The following is a 21,612-nucleotide window of genomic DNA, read 5'->3' as shown; positions in this document are numbered from 1 at the left end:
CATCTTCAATATAGTGGCCGAGATGGGCATGGTCATTCTGCCTCATCATGTTTTACATATCTAGCTAGAGACCGGCCACATACATGGTGCACTAAGTTGGAGAAGAGCATTTGTGTGCCATGGAGGCAAATTTTAATTTATGTGCACCTTTAGACTCGAGATATGAGTCATAGTTCATACCTATGTTTTATCATCTGAGAAGGGGTGCCTTTCACCAAAGAAGAGAAAACACAAAGGAAAGAGACAATGCAACCAATCTCTAACACATGAAAACATGCATAAACATGCTTATTTATTACAGATATTGTCCCAGTTACTTATTGTCACCAGATTAGAAATGTGACCCTCCTGTCTCTGCACAGCTAACAAGGAGCTAGCTAAACAACGACAGCTAGTTATAAGCTAACAATAAGCTAACAATACCCCAGTCATCAAACAAAAATTAGCTTCTCTGACTCAACAACTTGCATTGGACTCCTTTCACAAACTTTTTGAGCCATTACAGCAGTATTATTATTTGGGCATTACGTTAGATTTTTGATTTAAGTGTAGATGCTACAATAGCAAAACAAAAGTTAGCCTTTTTAAGGAAGCTGCAAAGTTTCGAAGACATGTCACTGATGCAAATGTTTTATTTTTCTTTCACTGATGGTTTCATTTTCTATGATTTGCTGGTTAAGTGTTAAAAACAGAAACAATCATGATATGTCGTGACATGCGTTAAGATTACCAGTGCCACATGTAATAGACTTCAGCATCCATACACAGTAAGGTTCTTTTTAATTTCAGATCAGATCCTCAGCATCTTTTAGATGTTGAGTTCAAGTTTCAAGTTTTGTCAGGGAAAAGGTTTGAGGTCTCCGCAAAAATGAATACTAATAAATTCAGGCTGTAATTTTTAACCATATCCCTGTCTGTGAAGGTTCTCAATCATCCAGCTCATCATAGTCAAAGGAGCTTGGAAAGAAAAGCGTCTGGATGTTTTTAAGTTGGTTGAAGATGTTTCACTGCTGGGAAACGTCAGGTTTGAAAGAGGAGTGAAAGAAGCCATCTATGTCCACTGTGAATGGCCATCTTTGAACAGAGGCTTGCAACACCAACTGTCTGCCATCGAAAATCCAGTTTTGAGATCCCTTCCCAGACGCCTTAATGCCCGCTCACATCCTGGGCTTTTTGACCTCAGGAAATCACATGATAGGGTGGGGCTAGGTTTCACAGCAGGTTCACCTGAAACATTGGCTGATTGTGACCTACACCCATTTTTTACACCTTGGCTCGTGTGATAAGGTAGAGGATCAACAGGGGGTCCATGTCTCTTTTGGGGGTCACTCCCATAGGGCTTAGATCTGGGACTCACCACCATTTTACCCTAGAACTGAAGAAGCTTCTTGGATGGTAAATGGTAAATGGCCTGTATTTGTATAGCGCTTTACTAGGGGAAACATCTTGAAATGAGAGGTGAAACATCTTCAAGCAACTTAAAGAAGTCCAGATGCTTTTCTTTCCAAGCTCCTTAGACAACCCTATCCCCCATTGTTTTATGGTTGTACCGTATGTATATATATATATATATATATATATATATATATATATATATATATATATATATATATATATATATATATATATATATATATATATATATATATATATATATAGTGTTGGACTATTGTCCTCAAAGCAGATCACACTCGGGGAAAAGTTTTACTCTACTATTACTGACATTATTGATAAGCACAATCTTAATTAAGCACAGTAGCAGCAGCTAACAACAAACAAGAACAACTACCAAAAAACAACAATGACGACAGTGACGATGCCCCTAAAGGCTGAAGCAGAGATCAGTGCCAGATGGCTTTAAACACACAGAGAGCTCTCATTGTACAGCTCCGCTCTGCTGAGCAGAATTCGAGAAGGTAGGGGGATTGGCAGGGGAGCAGGAGGAAAAGCAGGTTTTGCTTTGTTTTGGGTGAAATTCCCTGGACTGTTTCCTCGTTGCCAACAGCACTGGCAGCCTGAGTAATTAGTGTAAACTTGCATTGTGTGAATGGGTGTGTCTGGTTATGATGTGTATTTGTGTTTTTGTATTTGGATAGGTGTGAAGACAACACTTGCCTGTGGTTTAAACACGCTTTCCTGTTTTGTTGTTTATACTTTGCTTTCACAGTTCATTTGAAGGCAATAAAGGAAACATTTACAACTGAAACTGAAGGTTTTATTCTCTCTGGCAACAACGTCCCACTGAAGGCCAAAGGACACATTAGCTCTCGGGCTTCAGCGTGCAGGGTGATTAAATATCTGTCTGAATACTGTGGCTTTGTAGACTAAGGCACATTTCATCTACACTGGAACCTTTTATCTGTGACGTTATCATTAATGAAAGGCAAAAATCAAATTTAAAAATTATTAAATATCTGTGGGATATCTGTGGTCCTTAGTTTGTGACATTTAGACCAAACACAACATTAAAACTCAGGTTATATTCCAAAAATTTCAGTCCTGTTCCCAAAAGTCAGAAGAAAGTCATGTGCCGTTTATCGTCATTCAGTTACCCAGTAATTTGTTTTCATGCTGTGTTTTCCGTAAGTAATTTTCCAAATATGCAGCAGAGCACAAAAGAGTTGGCAGTTTGCAGTCATTTGCTCGTTATCTTCAGGTCAGTATGGCTGCTTAATCCCGTTAGGACTTACTTCATGCAATATTTAAAGCTAATCTGCGGGCAATTTATCATGTTGTTGTTTTGATGGTAATTATCATCACTAATCTCTATGACGAATACATATACATCATGTTCACCGCCTCCAGTTTTTAATGCAAAGAAACTGGAGAGGAAAATGCTGGATTATCATTGCAGCCAATGCAGTTCTGATACAGTAAAAGAGTGAATAGTACACAGTGAGGCTGAAATAAGTCTGATTAAGTCAAGGAAGGAAATTTAGATCATGTGCAGGATCGGTGGACCATTCAACTAAGAATTAAAATAAATAAATTCAATCACTGATTACTGTGGGGGGGAAAACAACACAAAAAGTAGTCTGAACTCATGAAAATCCGAAAGACTGTAGCTTGATTGTAGAAGACAAGAATATATGCATAGTCGTATCAAAAGAAAAGGTAAACATGATTCCCACATCAAGGCATAATAAAAATCATCCGGCCCTAGCATGTCTCGCAATGAGGTAAATACAACTCCCTACGAACAACAACACATCACATATGACTCTGTGCCACTATTAACTCAACAAAAACTGAAAATGCAGAAGCAGTGTGTGAAAACTCAGTAAACTCTTACTACTTCCATAGAAATTAGGGGGATTTAGTAGCAGCCACTTGCTGCTAATCAAATGCACTTCTCTAACTGATCATCAGCAACTGTGAGCACCTCTATGAAAGCTGGTCTGGAGCATTCAGAACATCTGAACAAACTGCACTTCTGGAAAAAAGTCCTTTGAACAGATGAGATCAAAGTGGAGACACTTGACCATAATGCACAGCACCATATTTGGAGACAGCCAAACACCAGCAGAAACACTTCATACTGATAGGTAGTGGTGTGATGATTTGAGCTTGTCTTTGAGTCATAGGACCTGGCAGCTTGCAGTTGAGTTGATCGCGAAATGGTTTCTACACCAAAGTACTCCGGAGTTTAATGGGAGGCCAAGTGCTAAAGCTTGGCTGAAATTGGATCATGCAATTGGACGATGATCCCATGCTCAGCAGCAAATCTTCAGCAGAATGACCAAAAAAAGAAAATAATGGTCCAGGCAAAGTCTAAACCAGAGGTGGGCAACTCCAGGCCTCGAGGACCGGTGTCCTGCAGGTTTTAGATGTGTCCTTGAACCAACACAGCTGATTTAAATGGCTAAATGACCTCCTCAACATTGCTTGTAGTTCTCCAGAGGCCTGGTAATGAACTAATCATGTGATTCAGGTGTGTTGACCCAGGGACATATAAACCAGCAGGACACCAGCCCTCGAGGCCTGGAGTTCCCCACCCCTGGTCTAAACGCTAGTCCCTAAATGCTAAAATGCTGTGACAGGATCTTGAGTGAACTGTGCATAAATGTATCTACAAACCTAAATGAATTGATGCAACAATGAAATATGTCATGTGCTGTTGTCTATCTTAGGGCGTATTTGCCTCATTTTAAGATCTGGGCAGTGCTCGATCTTTTTGAATGATGTCCTGATGTGCAAAACCTTAAATCTGACAGATGGTGCGCTTTCATTTTATCATGACTGAACATTACAGGTCCCTGTTGACTTGTAATAATAATAAATTCCATCTGTTTTGCCTTTAAGAGCTTTTGAAAAGTTAGAAAGTCTACAGTTTCTAGCTTCGATCCCCTGAAAATCAAAGCACGGAAAGATTTAGAATGAGCCAGCTAAATAAAACTCAACATAAGATCAGAGGATGAAAATCTATGACATAAAATGCTAAAATATAGCTTTTTGATATCTATATATATTTAAGGAGAACCTTATTAGTGAGATGCATAGGATAAACTTGTATATAATGGCCCTTTGTGCTGTTGTTCACTATAAAGATGTGGCCTATGGAAATTTGCATTATTCATACGGTAGTGCTTGAACTGATGAATTTAGGGCCACCACTCTGGCCAGCTGAGGCTGGTAGTGATGAATAATGCACAGTTCTGGTAAACACTTTCCAGTAGTGACTCCTGGAGGTAAGAGGGGAACAGGAGCAGATGTGGAAGGTAAAGTCCAAAGTGGTCCCAGCGGTAATAGGAGCATTAGGACTGGAAGAGTGGCTCCAGCAGATTCCAGGCGCGACATCAGAGGTCTCTGTCCAGAGGGGTGCAGTCCTAGGAACAGTTAAGATGCTGTGCTGAACCTTCAAAATCACAGGCCTCTGATAGAGGAGCTCAGCTTTAGGAACACACACACATACCACCTCCTGGGGGGTGGGAGGGATATTCATAATTTATGTTTCTATATATGTTTAAAATCACTATTTATTAAACTCAAAAAAGAGCCTTGAACCAGATCTTGCATGTCATTCTTGAGCCACTTTGTCACATGTCAATTTTTTTGTGACGAGAAAACTGCTAATTAAGCTGCATTAAACTGACAGAAATAGACAAACAGATTTGTTTCGAATTGACATCTGTGAGAAATTCAGTTGTCAGACTCAGGAACAAAGCCACAACCGATGCTGATGTATGAGCGCTGCTTCAGCTTTTACTTTGCTGCCGTGTATACAGCATAAATGCATTTCTAAAGTTAGCCTTCAATGTCCTAACAACATCTAATAACATCAAATGTTTGCTAGGAAGGCGAGAGCCAAGGGAAATGGACAGGAGGAAAGTGGGAGGGGGACTATAAAGAAAAGAAGCATGGGAGAATAAAGACGAGCTGAGGCACTGTACAGTATCTCTTCCTGAGGACAAAAGACGAGGAAACAAAAGGGAATTAAAAAGACACACCAAAGGAAGGCAAAGAGAGGAGCGCTGTTACAGAAGTCATCTTTTATTGCCACGTAAGAAAGTCGTATATAGAACAATGGTGATATACTGTACTGTCAGATGGCAAATCAACAACAAAAGAAGAACAAAAATATCCCTATCAACCCCCTGCCAAAAAAATAAAATAAAATAAAAGGAAAAATAGACAGTCATAGCAACACTATGGTAATATATTTCTTGGACAATACATCTGCTATATTTCTTTTTTTCTTAACAATATCTGAATAGTACCAAAATACAGCTTCTTCATAACTTAATTCCACAAATTATAAAGTCAGTAAACAGTAAAAGGACAATGGGGCATCACGGTGCATATTATAAGCTACTCTGCAAACAATAGTGGGAGATGGGGGCTCTACCATTAAAAAATATGCTTTACTTGTTACGCATATATGCAGTGTTGGGGCCATATGTATCCATAAACACATATGCATAAGTACAACAAACTGGTCTGGACATCAAAAATAGAAAACTGGACCTCCTATAGGTAACTTTGTATGTACTGCTTGAATAACACTCAAATGAGTTAATCAGTGACTTATTCTATAAAAAGATATACTAATGGATCATAGTTTTACTGCAAATAGCTTGTTGTTTCTTCAAAACTGATGGAAAACCCTTTAACTTTGGGCCCTAGTAGAAGTCACTATGCAGATTACATTTAAATGCACTGTCACTAAAGTATTTCTTTGAATCCTAATAGTAATTAGATTATATTTAAAATTACCTTCTGATAAAAACCCTACATATGAAGTCGACCGTAGGCGCAAACCATAGAAAAAGGGGTCTGCTGTGCTCATTTCAGGCTTCATGTATTTATTCTTGGACTTCACTAGAGTAGCATGATTCACAGCTCAAATAATCAATACATATCTGATTCGCAGCTAATACACAAGCCCCCAGTTTATCTACTGTTTGAAACAAGCCTTTTTAGTGCCTGTCTCTTTAAGGCCACCCTCCCTTATAAGCTAACTTTCTTCTGATTGGCCGTCCTCCCAAACAAAAGAACAACAGCAGGTGGGAGGGGCTTCTCTGCCCTCAGTAAGCCCTAGATATTTGCTTTCCTTGACATCATACAGAACAAAAAAAAAGCTAGCTTACAGGGATTACTTTCACATATGCTGTCCTCATTAATTGATACGTGGCCCCGGTTTAATATGAGAATTGTATATACATGACATAAAATAAGGAATAGCGTAATAGGTCCACTTTAAAACAAATGTTGAGCGTTACTGGACAACAAACACCGCATCTCCTCTGCTTCTGTGCATAAGTAGATAGCTCCAGGTGGAGAAAACACTGCACGTAAGGATTGATGCTATACAAAGTTGTAAACATAGTTGACGAGAACCGTCTTTGATAACACGGTAATCTCGGGATGTATGGTCACAAAGATGCTCCATTAGCTGTCATGTTTACAACACTACTAAGCCCAGCAAATAACAACAGTAAAGAGCAGAGAAATTAAAGAGTGGAGAAAAACGTATCTTGTGTTTGAGCCCTTTTGTGTCATTCTGATGAACTGTACATATCCCATTTTGCAGTCTTGACGACCCTGCTCTGTCTTCGGCAAAACGAGCACGTTGCGTTTTTATCTGTTCTAATTAAAGGGTGGGGTTGGGGCGGTCTTTCTTTACTACTTTGCAAATAAGAAATGAATATATACAGACAGCTGCGTTTTCCTGATTTAGACTGACATCAAGAACAATCCATGCTTCACATCTTCAGCTTAAATAGGACACAGTGTAAAAAAAAAAAAGGCCCAAAGGAGCTAACACAATGTTCCAGTGCATACACATAGATAGCCGATTTTGATGCAAGAATCTATCGAGCTGCATGTGCTGCAGTAATAATCAATAATTTGAGCAACACAAAACACTGGAAAGAAGAGTTTGTGTGTGTGTATGTGTGTGTGTGAGATCCAACAATTGTCTTTGATTCACAGCTGTTAGCACTCATGCGCCATGCACCACCATTTTTACTGTATCAATAATTCAAAGCTTCTCCCAACTATTGACATTAATTTCCCTCTTCTGTCTTTGTGCGCCTCTGTGGACTGTGGAGTCCCTGTTGCAGCATCAAAGCTCTTTCCCGCATTTCTTCGGGTTTTGGTGATTAAAGACCACAGTGAGAACTAATAAAGCCCCCTGGCCACAGGCCCCAGTGCAGCTCCTCTTCTGTCTCTTACTGAATACCCTTTGTAGATATTTTGCTGAGCGCTTCTATCTAAAACTCTGGTTGCTCTGCTGAACAGGAGAACTTGTTATTAAGGTAACTCCAAAAACAAGAGAGGGGAGGGAGGGCTTTAATCCCCAATTTTTATATCCCAGACACATTCACCTTTTTTTGTCCTTCAGTTACGCATGTGTTGCCCAAGCTCTTATAATACTCAGTTTGTGGCTGCTAGTACTTCTCTAGGTATTTTTGTGAGTGGGTAAGTTATTCTTTGCTTGCCTGTCAGGTCTTCCTTTACCCCCTTTTAACACGATAGTGTCAATTCAATTCATTTTTATTTTATTTAGATAGGGCCAAATCACAACAACAGTCCACTCAATGTGCTTTATATTGTAAGGTAAAGACCCTGGAATAACAAAGAGAAAACCGCAACAATCCGATAAAACCTCTATGAGCAAGCACTTGGTGACAGTGGGAAGGAAAAACTCCCTTCAAACAGGAAGAAACATCTGGCAAATCCAGGCTCGGGGAGGGGCAGCCATCTGCTGTGACCAGTTGGGTGTGAGGAGTTGGAGATTGATTATCAATATTAGTTCTTGTGATCATTGCTCGCTGCTGTTTACTGTCAGTTCATCAATAAATTAGTTTAATGCAGCAATGATGTCACACTGCACAACTTTGGGCCAGGCCTACAGGACAGGCTGGGTAGAATGCTAACAATGCATTAATTTATAAAAAGCAGATGACACATGTAGTTTACTGTAACAATGGCAGTCTATCAAGACCAGCGAAAATTTGCAGGTCTAAAGCAAATGCAGCGAATGCAGTTGCCAACACCAGAATTTAGTTTGATTAAAGTGACTAGCCAGATACACCTCACTGGAAATTAGGTCTAAAATCGGTTGACCTATTGCATCTACTAATGAGGTAATTAATGAATCTACAGCACAAGCATTGCTGCAGTATAACCTCAGGGTAAACGCTCCAATAGACTGCTGCCTGCTCACACCTCTGCTGCTGACCAATGTACCGGTGAACCGCTGCACCCTCTAACTTAGGTCTGATTACTATAATTAGGTCAATTGCGCCTCCACTCTTCATTTAATTTCCATCCAACCAGTGAGAAGAAAAAAAAAACCAGTAAAGAGAAACCTTTAAACTGTGGCAGACTTTGTAAGCACAGCTAATAAGCTACAACCCAGTTTCCAAAAATATTGGGAAGCTGCATGAGAGGTAAATAAAAGCCGAATTAAATGATTTACACATAATTTGAAACCTACATTTAATTTGAAATACTACAAAGACAAAGTATAAAATATTTTACTTTGAAATACCTTTGTACAATTTCCTATCAGGATTAGAATTTTAAATGAGAGTACAACTCTCATGTAAGAGATGTACTGTGCAGCTTTCTGTTGGTCAGCACCATCAACCCACAAGTTAATGAAAACTTCCACACTTTGCACTGAATTACTTTTCCCTATGTAGCAGTTTTAATACAGTATAGATTATTGCAGTATGTTAAGCCAGTACTGACTGTAAAAAGAAAAATGCACTAATAAATGAACTCCTTTTTAAGCCTGCAGACTACCTGTGTCCTTCTGCTCTGGCATTTTTTTTGTCTGGCTGACTCGTCTGATGAGGAATGTCAGACATGACTGCCTCCTGAACCCACTCATCTGTGGCCCTGACCCTATCAACCATGACACAGCCAGCTCAAACAAATTCCCTGCTTTCTATCAGGTTTATTTGGCTGTTACAATGAGCAATGGGGGAGGTGGGGGGTTTGTTGGTTGCTTTTTTGTTTGCCAACTGTTTCCACCGTCCTACGAATTGTTCCGCTGGCTGCTTTCGCAGAGCTGGATGAGCTTTGAGAGATTTGCCAGCAAGAGGTTGCAAGGAGGGTTCACATTTCCACATTTCTGCTTTGCTGGATTAAGCCAATTGGGTCTGATAATGCACGTCCAGCAAACACTGACCTGTTTCTCAACTCTGTCCTAAGCAGCACAATCTGCCAGGAAACAGGAACATATAAGGGGGGGATCCTGCATAACATCACCAAACACAAACATATATATATTTGTATTCTGATGAATCCCTTTTAAATATGACTTTGTTTGAATTTGACTCCTTCAAAGACAATAATCACAAAATCACCCTCCAGGGTTGGATGTTTACACACACACACACACACAAACACAAACACACACTTTGTGAACAGTGAAATGTGTGCAGTGTTAAACAGGACACGCAGTTGTACAAAATAACTTTTTTCTGGAATCGCAGACTCAATCACTTGGAGTTCCTGCGAGAACAGTGTGCACGGGGAAACCAATCACGTCTATCAAGGTAAGGTGACTTAATATGACTCACTGTCTTACTCTGCCTGAACTTCGCTGTTGCAGAAAAGATTCATCGCAGCCCCATTTTTGTTTTCTCTCACATATTTACTTTGAAGGTCCTTCGCCTTAGACTGACAGAGAAAAGGATAAGAGAAGGGGCAAAAAGTGTAGAAGAGAAAGGATGAAAAGAAATCTATTAAGAGAGAAAGGCTATGTAAATTTATATGTATATATATATATATATTTATATATATATATAAAAAGCATAATATCAGTTATCGCTACAAAGGGCCAAGGTCTGGAGTTTCACAGTCTTTCATGTACAACAGGCGCAGTAACAGTACCGACTCTTGGTCTCTCTGCTGTGATGACACCTGCCGCTCGGCACTGTGGGAACGCAAGGAAAGCAGAGTCCACCCTGTAATGTGTTCGTGACATGCGTGTGCACGTGTGTGTGTGCGCGTGTGTTAAGTGTGAGTGTATAGGTGACACATTTTAATGCTCTGATGACTTATTAAATCCTGTTCCATGCCTTCAATCTGGCCTCGGGTTACAGTCACGTGATCGTGAAGGCAGCAGGGGGCTCCACAGCATGAGGGGAAAAATATTCCCTCTTATAGAGCCCCTTATCTATGCGCTCAGCTGGCCTAGGTGTTTCTTCTCGCGTCTGACTTAGAACCTGCAGTATTAGGTTCTCCCTTTACACCTCCATCCATAACGTGCCCAAACTGCTTGCAGTGCAGCTGATGCCGGCAAAAAACTGTCTCAGGTATACACTGATATTCATATCTTTTACTCTCACAAGATTGTCACGTGGCCCTCTCCCTCTCAGGTTTTCCTACTTTAAACACCCCCTGTTTTTTTTTCTTCCTTGTTCTCTATCCAAAAATGTCCTCACAATCTGTCTTTGTTAGTGGGATGCTGTCTGCCGTCAACTGTGTTTACGCTTCTGCCAAATGCTTCTCATTTTTAGTGCAGTCTGATCACTTAAAAAGCATCTTAATTCGCTGAATTAATAGAGGTGGATGAAGCACTTTAGAAGACAAGATTTACATGATAACAGTGGCTGCTGCTGCTAATATATCTTACATGAAAAAAACAAGCAAATAGGCTTTGAGAATCCCTTAGAAGATTTGGCCTATTTGCCAGATTTAAGGGGATTTATTTTTATGTTTGAGTCATGTAACCCAGATAGATTCTTACAGCTGGTTGTGCCGGGTTCCTTTTTTTCAGCTGGAGCTTGAGTACAGTTAGTGATCTTATCGAGACTAGCTTCTCGTGGCAGTGGCTCGCGGGCGACAGCAAGGTGTTTGTTCTTTGCGCTCTTTTTGTGGCAGTTTTAGGACTTTTTTAAATCCCAGAGCTCTGTAAACTCTAACACGATGAGAGGTCAAAACTCTTACATTTGGTCCAATTTGTAAAAATGTCTGGGCATGTTTCATCTTTGCACACTCAGAAAAAAAGGACACACACACACAGTCTAAATTAAATTGGTCATTTTGTCCACTTCCAGCGTGATCATCCTCACCACAGCTACATTAGAACACGGTTGGGGTTTTTTGCACTATTTATTAATTCTTTTAGAGGAATAGTTCAACAGTTTGTTGCCTGGCAACGTAGTGTGAAGTTACTTCACAGTTAGTCTGACACATACCCCCCCACTTAAAACCACAGGATGTCCTTTTTACTCTTAGGTTTCTTTTTTTCCAGAATAAATAAAGTAGATGTAACATCTTAATTTGTGATGTGTTGAGGTCCCTGAAGGCAATTTCATTATTGTTCGATTGCACAGAACTGGGCTAATGGTTCCCCCTCCTGTTTCTAACATTCATTCCATTTATTTATTTATTTATTTAGGCTAGGTTAATTATCTGCTGCCTCTAGCATTAAATTTAGCACGTAGACATGTAGAGGTGGCATCAGTCTTCTGATATACCACGTAGCATGTTGTCTAAAATGTTTTTTAAATGTGCTATTTAATGTTTTTTGAAAACTTGAAGATGTTTCCTGTCTGTGCATGGATTAGGTTGGTTTTTTTGATGTAGCTGCCATTACTAAAAGTCAAACGTGTCACGTAAAAGAGCATTTTCAAACGTATTTAATTTTGATGCCAGTTAAATCCACTGGCATCAACCATTAAAAACCCTACTGTGTGGTAATTCTGTGTGAGAAAATGTGTCCGTGTATTTCTGAATGTGTGCGTTTGCATCTTGCAGATGCTTCGTCCCGGCCTCCCTATCCCTCCCCTGGGTCAGCTGTCATCACACAGACGAGATCAGAACAAAATGAAACCAGTGCCACAGCCTCCGCTCTCTGTGCTGGAGTTTCTTGTGGAAAAGGGCGACCTTCAACCGCACAGCTTAAGGAGGTGCGTGTGAACAGCCACAGTACAAAGCCCTCATGTCTGCAGTCCAAAGCCCAGGGCCCTCATCGTGTGTGTCTGCTGTAAAGCCCTCGGGAGATTTGGGTGTGAATCACGAGGAAGCGTTTTTTCTTCCAAACCCTTCAGTACTTTGCTGGACAGATGAGCACACCTCTTGTCAAGAGGTTTATGGGTAATTGCCGTATTTCTCATTACCCGTGACGCTTCAGTGCCTACAGCTGATCCCTTATATTGCTTCTCAGGTTTGGTTTGTTAAACCAATCCATTTTTTTTATCAGCAGTTTCCCATCTGAGAGCAGTCGCACTGTAATTCTCCAATATCTGTATCATTACGGAGTAGATATTAGCTGTGAGACAACATTCTAATATCACCACAAGTGTAAAGACATCCCTGCTCTGTAGGCTCTTTGTTAGTATGGTTACAGATGCCACCTACTCGGGGGCCGTCCTTTTAATATCAAAGGTCTTTTAGAGAGATTTCGTCGTGAACTTTGTTTGTCAAACAAGGACCACTCGGACACAGTAAACCAACGACCCTCGACTTCTACACACAAACACACGTGAAGATCTGCACGTTTGAACATCTCAAGAGCTGGTACTGTATCTCCACTCAGAGATTACTCGTGTCACCACTCCACATGCATCCTGTTCCTCTCTTTTTATTTCTTCTTGTCTTTCTCTCTCACACTGTCACCTCTGTCTTGCTGTTGGTCACAAAGTAGGGCTGTGTGGGGAGGAAGTGTTGGCTGTGGCTGTGGCCTCTAGTGCTGTGGAGCTGGTTCGGTTCCAGGATGGTACACTGAGGCCTCTTGTGCCCATAGGTCTTCCTCCGGCCCACCGTCTCAGTCCCGTCCCAGCCCTTCAGCCCCAGCCCCATCGCATGTGAGGACGCAATTGTGTTGGAACTGTACGCCAGTGGGCGGCCCATTGTAGCTGAGCCGTGGCCAATGACAGTCTCAGCAGCCCTGGAGATGCCCAGGGATGTGCCACCTGGCATGGTCCCCGCCATGTGTGCCAGGGAGGTAGCCCCAAGTCCTGGTGGCTTGCTACTGTGGCTGTGAAGATGAGTGTGAGAGCTGTGAGAGCTGTGAGAGCTGTGGGCAGTGTGACCATGGCTGACTTTGGGCTTCTGGCCGTTTGGCTTGTGACCCCCTCCTCCTCCAGCGGCTATGTGCCGTTCTGTCGGCAGGGTTGAGACAGAGGAGATGCTGGGCATCTCGGTGACATAAGTGGCCACTGGCTCTGGAGTCAGTGGACCCAAAGAAGTCATAGGAGTCATAGAGGTCATAGGGGTAAGGGAAGTCATAGGAGTCATAGAAGTCATTGGGGTGAGCGAGGTCATGGGTGTCATTGAAGTCATTGGGGTCATGACGGGGTTAATAGAGTTGACGCTCATAGGGTTTGAAGCCATGGGGTTGGTGGTCATCTGAGGAGTCACTGATGACATGTTGCCCATGGACGGTCGGGAGTTGCCCATGGGCTGCAGAGGAAGTCCTTTTGCTGGCATCTCTACCATCAGCCGACGCTTGTTGTACAGTTCGCCGTTGTACTTGGCAGCTAAAGGAGTGGGAGAGAGAGAGAGTAAGAGAAGCAATGAAACACTAAGTGGGCACAAAAAATTGCTACAGAGCAGAGCTAAAATCTTGAATTAAACGATATATACTTTCTTCAAATTGGCCATTTGCCACCATGTAAGATATTTTTTTTATTGAATGAATCAAAAAATAAGACTTTCAGCAGTTTGCTGATCAGCCATAAGATAACACATCACTATGAGCACACACAGACAGAAAGCAGAAATATGGATATTGCATCAGTTTTAACACCCACAGTATAAGAAGGTCATATAACAAGCCCCTATACTTTGTTAGTCAGCCTCACCTAACTGACCAAGCAGAGTGTCAGGACTACTGCTAACGCCTGCATGTTAGAGGCCCGTGCTGCTACTGGAGGAGTGAAATCAAAAGAAAAGCCTAGAATCTCTCCTCCAGCTCGCCTCTTCCTCCCTTTTAAAGCCAAGAAAACATCTAATTTTTGCGTGGTGGGAAGGAGTTCAACATGAGAAAGAAGGAAGAAATTTTGGGAGAAAGTTGTGAGGCTAATAATGAGGCATGATACTGGTGATTTTTTTCTAACTCGGTGCAAGTTTTTTCTAGTTATGTCATAAGATTAAGGGAAGATTTCAATCAGACCTCAGTGTACGCTCAACTAGTGCATTTTTGAGAATGCCTTCAAAGTTGTAGACATTTTTTTTTACATTCAGTACTTTTAAATCTGTCAAATATGTTTTGAAAAGCATTTGGTTATCTGCCTTTACACATGTGTACACACATATGAACTTGAGAGACATCCATTCTTAATCCATCCATAGTTTTCAGTCATGTGACCGACTAACTACCCAGGCCAGCAAAACATTACTGCATCATGATGGAAAATAGTAGATAGTCCCTGGTACTGCAAGACAAAAGTGTACTACAAGACTAGTTGGATCATCTATCCATGAAGGAAAAACAAAGACATGAAGAGAAACTATGAATGTTGGTGACTTGTGATCCGTATTTTGCTCGACAGCTTAATTTAAATCCCTAAAAATGGCAACATCTCGCCAAAAGCTCCAGTTCAGTGACATCTATGCTTATCTTGTAGAAAATTGCTCACCTTCCACTGCTGCCAGGATGAAAGCTTCTAAAGTATGGACAGCTACATGTATTTTTGATTTTGATGGGTAAATAATCTTTTTGTGTGGGAGGTGAAGAACGCGAAATTGTTCATCATTAAAGCAAAGGTAAGTGCTACAAAGCTAGCTTAAACGAACTACCACATGCAAATTTCACATTTTAAAGTATAAATTTTTCACATTATTGTCGTGACATAACAGTAAAGTTGACTGAGTATTTTTCCAAATTCAGGCAAATCATTATCACAGTGCAGTCAGAGAGGTGCAGTTCTCCTGGCAACCACCAAAACCAGACGCAGAAGTATGATTTGTCCCTCCAGAGAATGTTGTCTTTTATACTCTAGAGTCCATTGTGTCGAATTGTTTGTCAAAAGTATGAACAAAAAGTCAAACAAAACCCAGAATGTGTCTGTTTCCTGACTTACAGATTCCTCTATCTGTTGCATCTTCTATATCTGTGTGTGTGTATCCGTGTGTGTTTCTTCAGCCTTGGAGCAGTCAGCGTTAATGGCTCACATTTATTCCTCTCTCTGTCAGTCAGTGTCACCAAGCTACAGTCTCTCTTATCACTGCGAAATGTGACCTTTTTTTTTGTCAGATTCACTTTCACAGTTGAGTCATTACTCTTCAGTCCCTTGTTGCCGCTACGTCCTTGAAGATAAAGTTAACACACTCAGTGAGTTTGCTTTGCCGCTGTAACTATAAATCTCGTTTATCGCTGTGCGAACGCTGAAGAGAAATAACTAACGCGGGCCTGCGAACGGATAGCAAGCGCAGCCGCTGCGGTTTGTAGGTAAGGGAGTGGTGGGAGACCACAGCCTCACTAGCTGAGTCGCTGTGAGACTGCCGCTGGGGATCAAACTTGCTCAGGCGACAGGTGAATCAATCCGGCAGTAGTCAGCTCGATGGTGCACGCATCCAGCCGTGTACGTGAGTGGAAACGGAAAAACGCCACTGTTACGCAGCGTGGGCTCAGCATGCCTCTGCATGAGAACAGCAGTGTCCTGCAGAGACTCGCACACATTATACATCAGGGGAAAAAAACTGAGAACTGCTTCGTGAAGTCCCACAGTGCCAGTAACATAAAAACCTTATTAGGTTTAGACCAGTATATCAATCTGCTTTTTGTTAGGCAATTAGGTCGTCTACTGCCAATTTGGTGGAGGGATTATTAGTTCTTGAAGTCTCTAAAACGTTTTCAAATTTCCAATGGTTTACCCAAATTTGAAGACCTTTTTTTAGTATTCACTATAAGTGGGTGGATCCTGCTGTCACAGTGCTGCCATCCTAAACAAAAAACATCCATTAGTCTGGGTTTAAATGGAGTTTTCTGTCTGTGAGGTTTATTTTTTTCCCACTCCAGAAACTCTTTGTAACTGTGCAATGGTGTTAGACTGCTTTCTCCTACAAAATAACACCGTGTTCCATGCATCACTGAGACGCAATCAACACCTGTGCTTTCTATTAGCTACTATCTCTGCCGCGGAAAAAGCGGTACTATCTCCCAAAGTGACTAAGGGTTGGTAATTGTAGTGCATGACTAAAGCTGGCAATGCAAATTGCGTGCGTCTCATTATAAAATCCTAGAGATTATGAAATCTGAAATACCTCAGCAGCTAATGGATGGATTTCAATCAAATTTTGATCATGATTTATTCATGGTATCCAAAAGACGCCAAATGACTTTTTCCTTAGTGATGCTAGGCGGTTGACATTTCAATATCTTGAGTACTCGAGTAAGACTGAATATCAACTGTGATCATTTCATTTGTTATATGAAAACATAATTGTATGATTATTATTAGGTTCTTATTAAATGTATTCTACATCGCAGTATATTAAAGCCGGCATCTTAGCATATAACTGACACTTGCAAGTGTCTCAAGTGTCCTCATTAAAATGAATGTGCATGTGGAGTGCGGCTACAACAATCAGCTTAAAAAAACAAGAAAAAACAAAAGAGGGTATAATCTGCTTTAAAATCAGCGCTTAATGTAGCTGCATGTTTGCAGGGACAAAAAGGAAAAAGAAAGAAAAACACACAAGGCAAATAACTAAATGTTAATGCTTTTAGATGTTCTGGTGATTTCTGTCCACTTATGTGCAAGTCTAAAAAAATGATAATAATAAAACTAGCCCTAATTACCTAGGATTTACTGTGCTTACTGCACTTGGAAAACTGACTTATTAGCCAGCATGTAAGAACAAGGGAATCTTCTTGGATGTAGGACAGTCATTAACTACAGCAGAGCATTTGTACAATAGAAGTGGGCCATAATTGGTCATTTGTACTCAGGCTGAGTTGCAGGCCTGCATCCAGGGATCTTTCTTGGTTGGTTTTTGCCTTGTTTGCTGTTAAAATTCAATAAAGTGACCTTATAGAGATGCACAGAGGGACAGTGGAGATGGCTATTGATTGACAGGAGAGGGCCTTCTCAACTGGATCATCGGCCATTAAAATGGCAGAAGCAATTAAAGAACAAGAGGAAAGGCTGTTATGGAGGATGCTGGGAAAGTAGTGCTTAAGACCTAGTTCCATTTCCAGTTAGTGAAAACACCAGAGCATGTATCCGAGGAGAATAATTTAGCTATTCAGATTTCTTTTGCTGCCATTTATTTCCGATCTCTAGCTTGGATGCAACTACTAGTTTGTGGACTACTCACCATCTTGGTGTTTGAAGTGATCAGATTTAGATTAGATTGATTAACCTCCATGTATTTTAGAGTCAAGGTTATGCTGATTGATTTGCCTTTAGGGCCAGCTTTATGTGTCCACTTTAGCAAAAACAGCGTTTGTCATTCCTGCATTGGTTTTGTGTTCCAGCCCTTGAGATTGCCACTTGCACATTTTCTTTTTGTCTCCATTATTCCCCCTCACATGCAATTTTCATAGCTTGTGTGTCACATTCCCATCACTGAAGTCAAGGTAATGGCATTTTGCCTACTGGAATCCTGGGTTGCTGTGTGTACAGGTTTCCAATCATTTCATAGGTGAATCTTTGAATACCACTTGGAAAATGGAAAACTGTCAGTCAACCATGAGCCTGAAGGGAAGAGACCTCCATTCAATTATAGAAATGGAATCAAATATGAGCCCCTATAAAGGAGGATCAAGATTAGCAGCCCAATGGTTCTTTAAGGAGCGATATGGAGCTTGATGAATTGAGGGTGGGGTGGAGTCGGGGTGAAGAAGAGATAATGGGAAAGAAAGACAAAAGAAGCAAAAAGCAAAGGTGAGATAAAAATGCAGAGGGCAGGAGATGAGTGATAAAGGGACTGATATGAAAGAAGAAAACGGAGTTCATAGGAAAATGGGAGCAGTGGGAGGGAAGAGGAAACGACGGCTACAGAAAGGTACTGGAGGAGGGTGTGGGTGAAGAAAATTAAAAAGAGGCTTGTAAAAACCCAAATAAAATAAAAGTGCTTATTGTTAATGAACCTCAAGAGTAGTTTTGTACATTTTATCACATTAACTCAATTTATGAAAGTTTACGTTACCTCCAGACATTTTAAAAGCCATGCAGCGCAGCTTTTCATATTGATTTTATGGCCCACAGGCTGTCACTGCTTTCAGACTGTGTCAGTACATTAAAAAAGTCAACTTGCTGAGAGTTAATACTGCCTTAGAATAATAATCCACCATAGAGATCATAAAATCAATGAAGTTATAGTTGGAAACCTAACAGGAAAAGTGTGAAGTTTTCTTGTAGATGCCAACAATAAAAAAGGATTACATACCCCAACTTTCAAATCAAAAAAAGTTACGGTATAGTAAAGCAGTGTATCATCTCTCAATCACAGGAAAACAACTGCTTCTGTTCCAAGAAAAAAAGAAAAAAATGATCCCCAACTGCTGGCGGATGTCATTACGACTAACTGTGGGCAGAGTTATTTCCTTTGGCTGAACAGAGCTGGCTGGAAGTTTTGTAAAGCGTGCCAGTGTGTGCTGGTCGGCCAGTCTTGTTTATTAGTGCTGGAGTCGTATTAGCCTTTGGGTGATGACATTTCATTTTGCAAAGCTAATTCTTAAGCTGTCAAATCCAAAATGCACCCAGATCTGTGCTTTCATTAAAGATGAAGAGCCAGAAAAAGAGTTCTGCATTGTGTTTCTTATAAAACATGGCGTAACTGCCTCCTATCTTCTACAAGTTTGACACTGAACGCTGATGTTTGTGTCAACCTTTTCTGTCAACCTTGTAGTTAAAGTTCTCCATCATGACAGTGGAATGGGATATAGTGGATGGGCTAATGTGGACTGGTTCTTATATAATGCTTTTCTATTCTTGAGAACTCAAAGCACTTCATACAACATTCACACAAATTCATGCGTGCACTGTTTTCTACACATACGTGGTTTCTGTCTAGCATTCACATCCCAACTTGGGGTTCAGTATTTTGCGCAAGCATACTCCACCATGCGGACTGGAGCAGATTGAAGCACCAGCCTTCCAATTAGTGGATGACCTGCTCTACCTGCCACCCCATCTCCACCCTGGACAGGTTGCCAAGTCCTTAATAGGACAAAAAAGGCAACCATTCATGGTCATAGTCACCCCGCACTCAGTTCAGAGTAACCAGTCAACCTAATATGTATGTCTTTGGAATCTGGAAGGAAACATGAGGATTTGGACGAGACCCCTGCACAAATAGGGGAAACATGCAACTTCCACACAGAAAACCTGGCTGATGAGAGGTTTAAACCCAGAACTTTTACTGAACATGTAGCACATATAGTTTTAATACTTTTTTAAAAAGACTTTTAAAAAACTTAGTCAGGACCTTTTAGTTTGTAAAATGATTTTTTTTTTACATCTGTAATAGTTTATATGTGACAAGATTTTTGTGTTACCACAAAAAGCTGCAGAAGACAGAGGAATATTAAGACACACCCCGGCCGAAAAGAGCAGGAATAACAACATGTATCGCACTGATTACATCAGAAACAGCATGAATATGGGGGCTAGGATGAAGGTGGGTTGCAAAGCAGCTTGCAGATGTGAAATGGTTGTAGGCAACTAAAGTAACTTATATTGTGTATCCTCTGTTTAATTCAATTCAGTTTTATTTATATCTTGGAGTTATTTATATTTAACGCCAAATCAAAACAGCAGTTGCCTCAAGGCGCTTTATATTTTAAGGTAGAGACCAAGCAAGACCTTTATGAGATTTGCCAATTGGATGTGTATCAGCTGAACCATAAATTGATTTGGACTTGCAATAAATTCATAAAACGCTACATTTTTGTAGAAACTGCCCCCATCAGAACCACTTTTGTCTACCAGTTCTGGCAGCTGGCAAGGCCTCTGCCCCTGATCGATGCCTGATCCACATAGTACTAGACCTCTATAGCCCACCCTGCGGGTAGTGGGGATAGAAGTGGGCAGATCCATATGACTCATTTAAGTTGAGCCCAGCACTATGGCACCATGGACTAATGACCCCTTTAAAAAAGTAAGCGTATATGCTTCACTGACAACTAGGTTGAGCAAATGGACCACAGTTTGTGCACCTGCTCATGGGCTTTACGTACTTTACATACTATATGCGCTGGTTGAACGTGGTGAGGCTCTGTACTGGTGACATGGTAAATGACTACAGCGAAAGCTGTGCTTTGTTCAGCAAACCATTCTTGCACAGTGCAAGCCATTGGAAACAATGGGTATCAAAGCACAGTGACGCCAACAGACACTTGCTATCAGCTCAAAGCAGTCTGGCCATTCTCCTCTGACTTCTAGCATCAACAAGCCCAGAGAACTGCTGCTCACTGGATATTTTCTCTTTTGCAGACCATTCCCTAAAGATTCAAGTAGATCAGCAGTGTCTGAAAGAGTCAGACCAGCCTCTCTGGTAGGAATAATTCTTAATGGATGAAAAACAAAAAAACCAAACAAATTACTTTTCACAACACTCATGCTTGGGAATTGGTCATATCTTAATGTTCGACTTACAGGATATAGATACAGGCTGAATGTCTTTAGGCCACCTTTTCCTTTTACATTTATTTTTAATATTTCCAAGGAAACAGTTTGAAAACATTAGTTTATTGTAGAGAAATCAATCTATGGACAATATTCTCAGTTTGTATTCTTATAGCATGAATTTCCATAACATTGCTAGAATTCTCTTGTACCTATTATCCATCAACCTGCCTCATCTGTTTTCCCAACAGATAGAGATTTCGTTCATTTCCCACAATGCCGCGCACAATCCCCAGAGCATGTGTTGCATCCATCTGTTGGGTTTATGTGCAGTAAGACGAAGGAAAAAACTTTTTGAGAAACAGTGGGTTTGTATGCCGCACTCAAACTGCAGCACAGTTTGCGGTTGCAATGCACGGATGTGTTCAGGGGAAACTGGCTTGTCTGATGGATTTTTATTCCTCCTTGTTGAATATTGGCACGAAATTTTGAGTTAAGAAAGAATGCCTCTGTTCTTTGATTCTCGCAGACTGACACCATGATGTTTTCTGCTGGCGTTTTAGATAACTGAACAATTTCCTGCAATCAAACACAACTGTGGCTGTGCTGAAAATATCTAGGCATCCTCTGA

At 40.9% G+C, this 21,612-nt stretch overlaps 1 protein-coding gene across 1 annotated transcript in view; it reads right to left on the bottom strand.

The window, feature by feature from the left end:
* Window positions 1-12,918: 12,918 nt before the first annotated feature.
* The window catches only part of shisa9a (shisa family member 9a), a 54,138-nt gene continuing 45,444 nt past the window's right edge, over window positions 12,919-21,612 (bottom strand). The window contains exon 4 of the mRNA XM_039615992.1: window positions 12,919-13,943. Coding sequence (XP_039471926.1) covers window positions 13,069-13,943 — 875 coding nt within the window. The 3' untranslated portion in view covers window positions 12,919-13,068. The remainder of the gene's footprint in view (window positions 13,944-21,612) is intronic.

This window comes from Oreochromis aureus, linkage group 8, assembly GCF_013358895.1.
Source record: "Oreochromis aureus strain Israel breed Guangdong linkage group 8, ZZ_aureus, whole genome shotgun sequence".
Lineage (NCBI taxonomy): Eukaryota > Metazoa > Chordata > Actinopteri > Cichliformes > Cichlidae > Oreochromis > Oreochromis aureus.
Note: the sequence above shows the minus strand (reverse complement) of the source record. Positions and strands in the feature narration are given on the sequence as shown.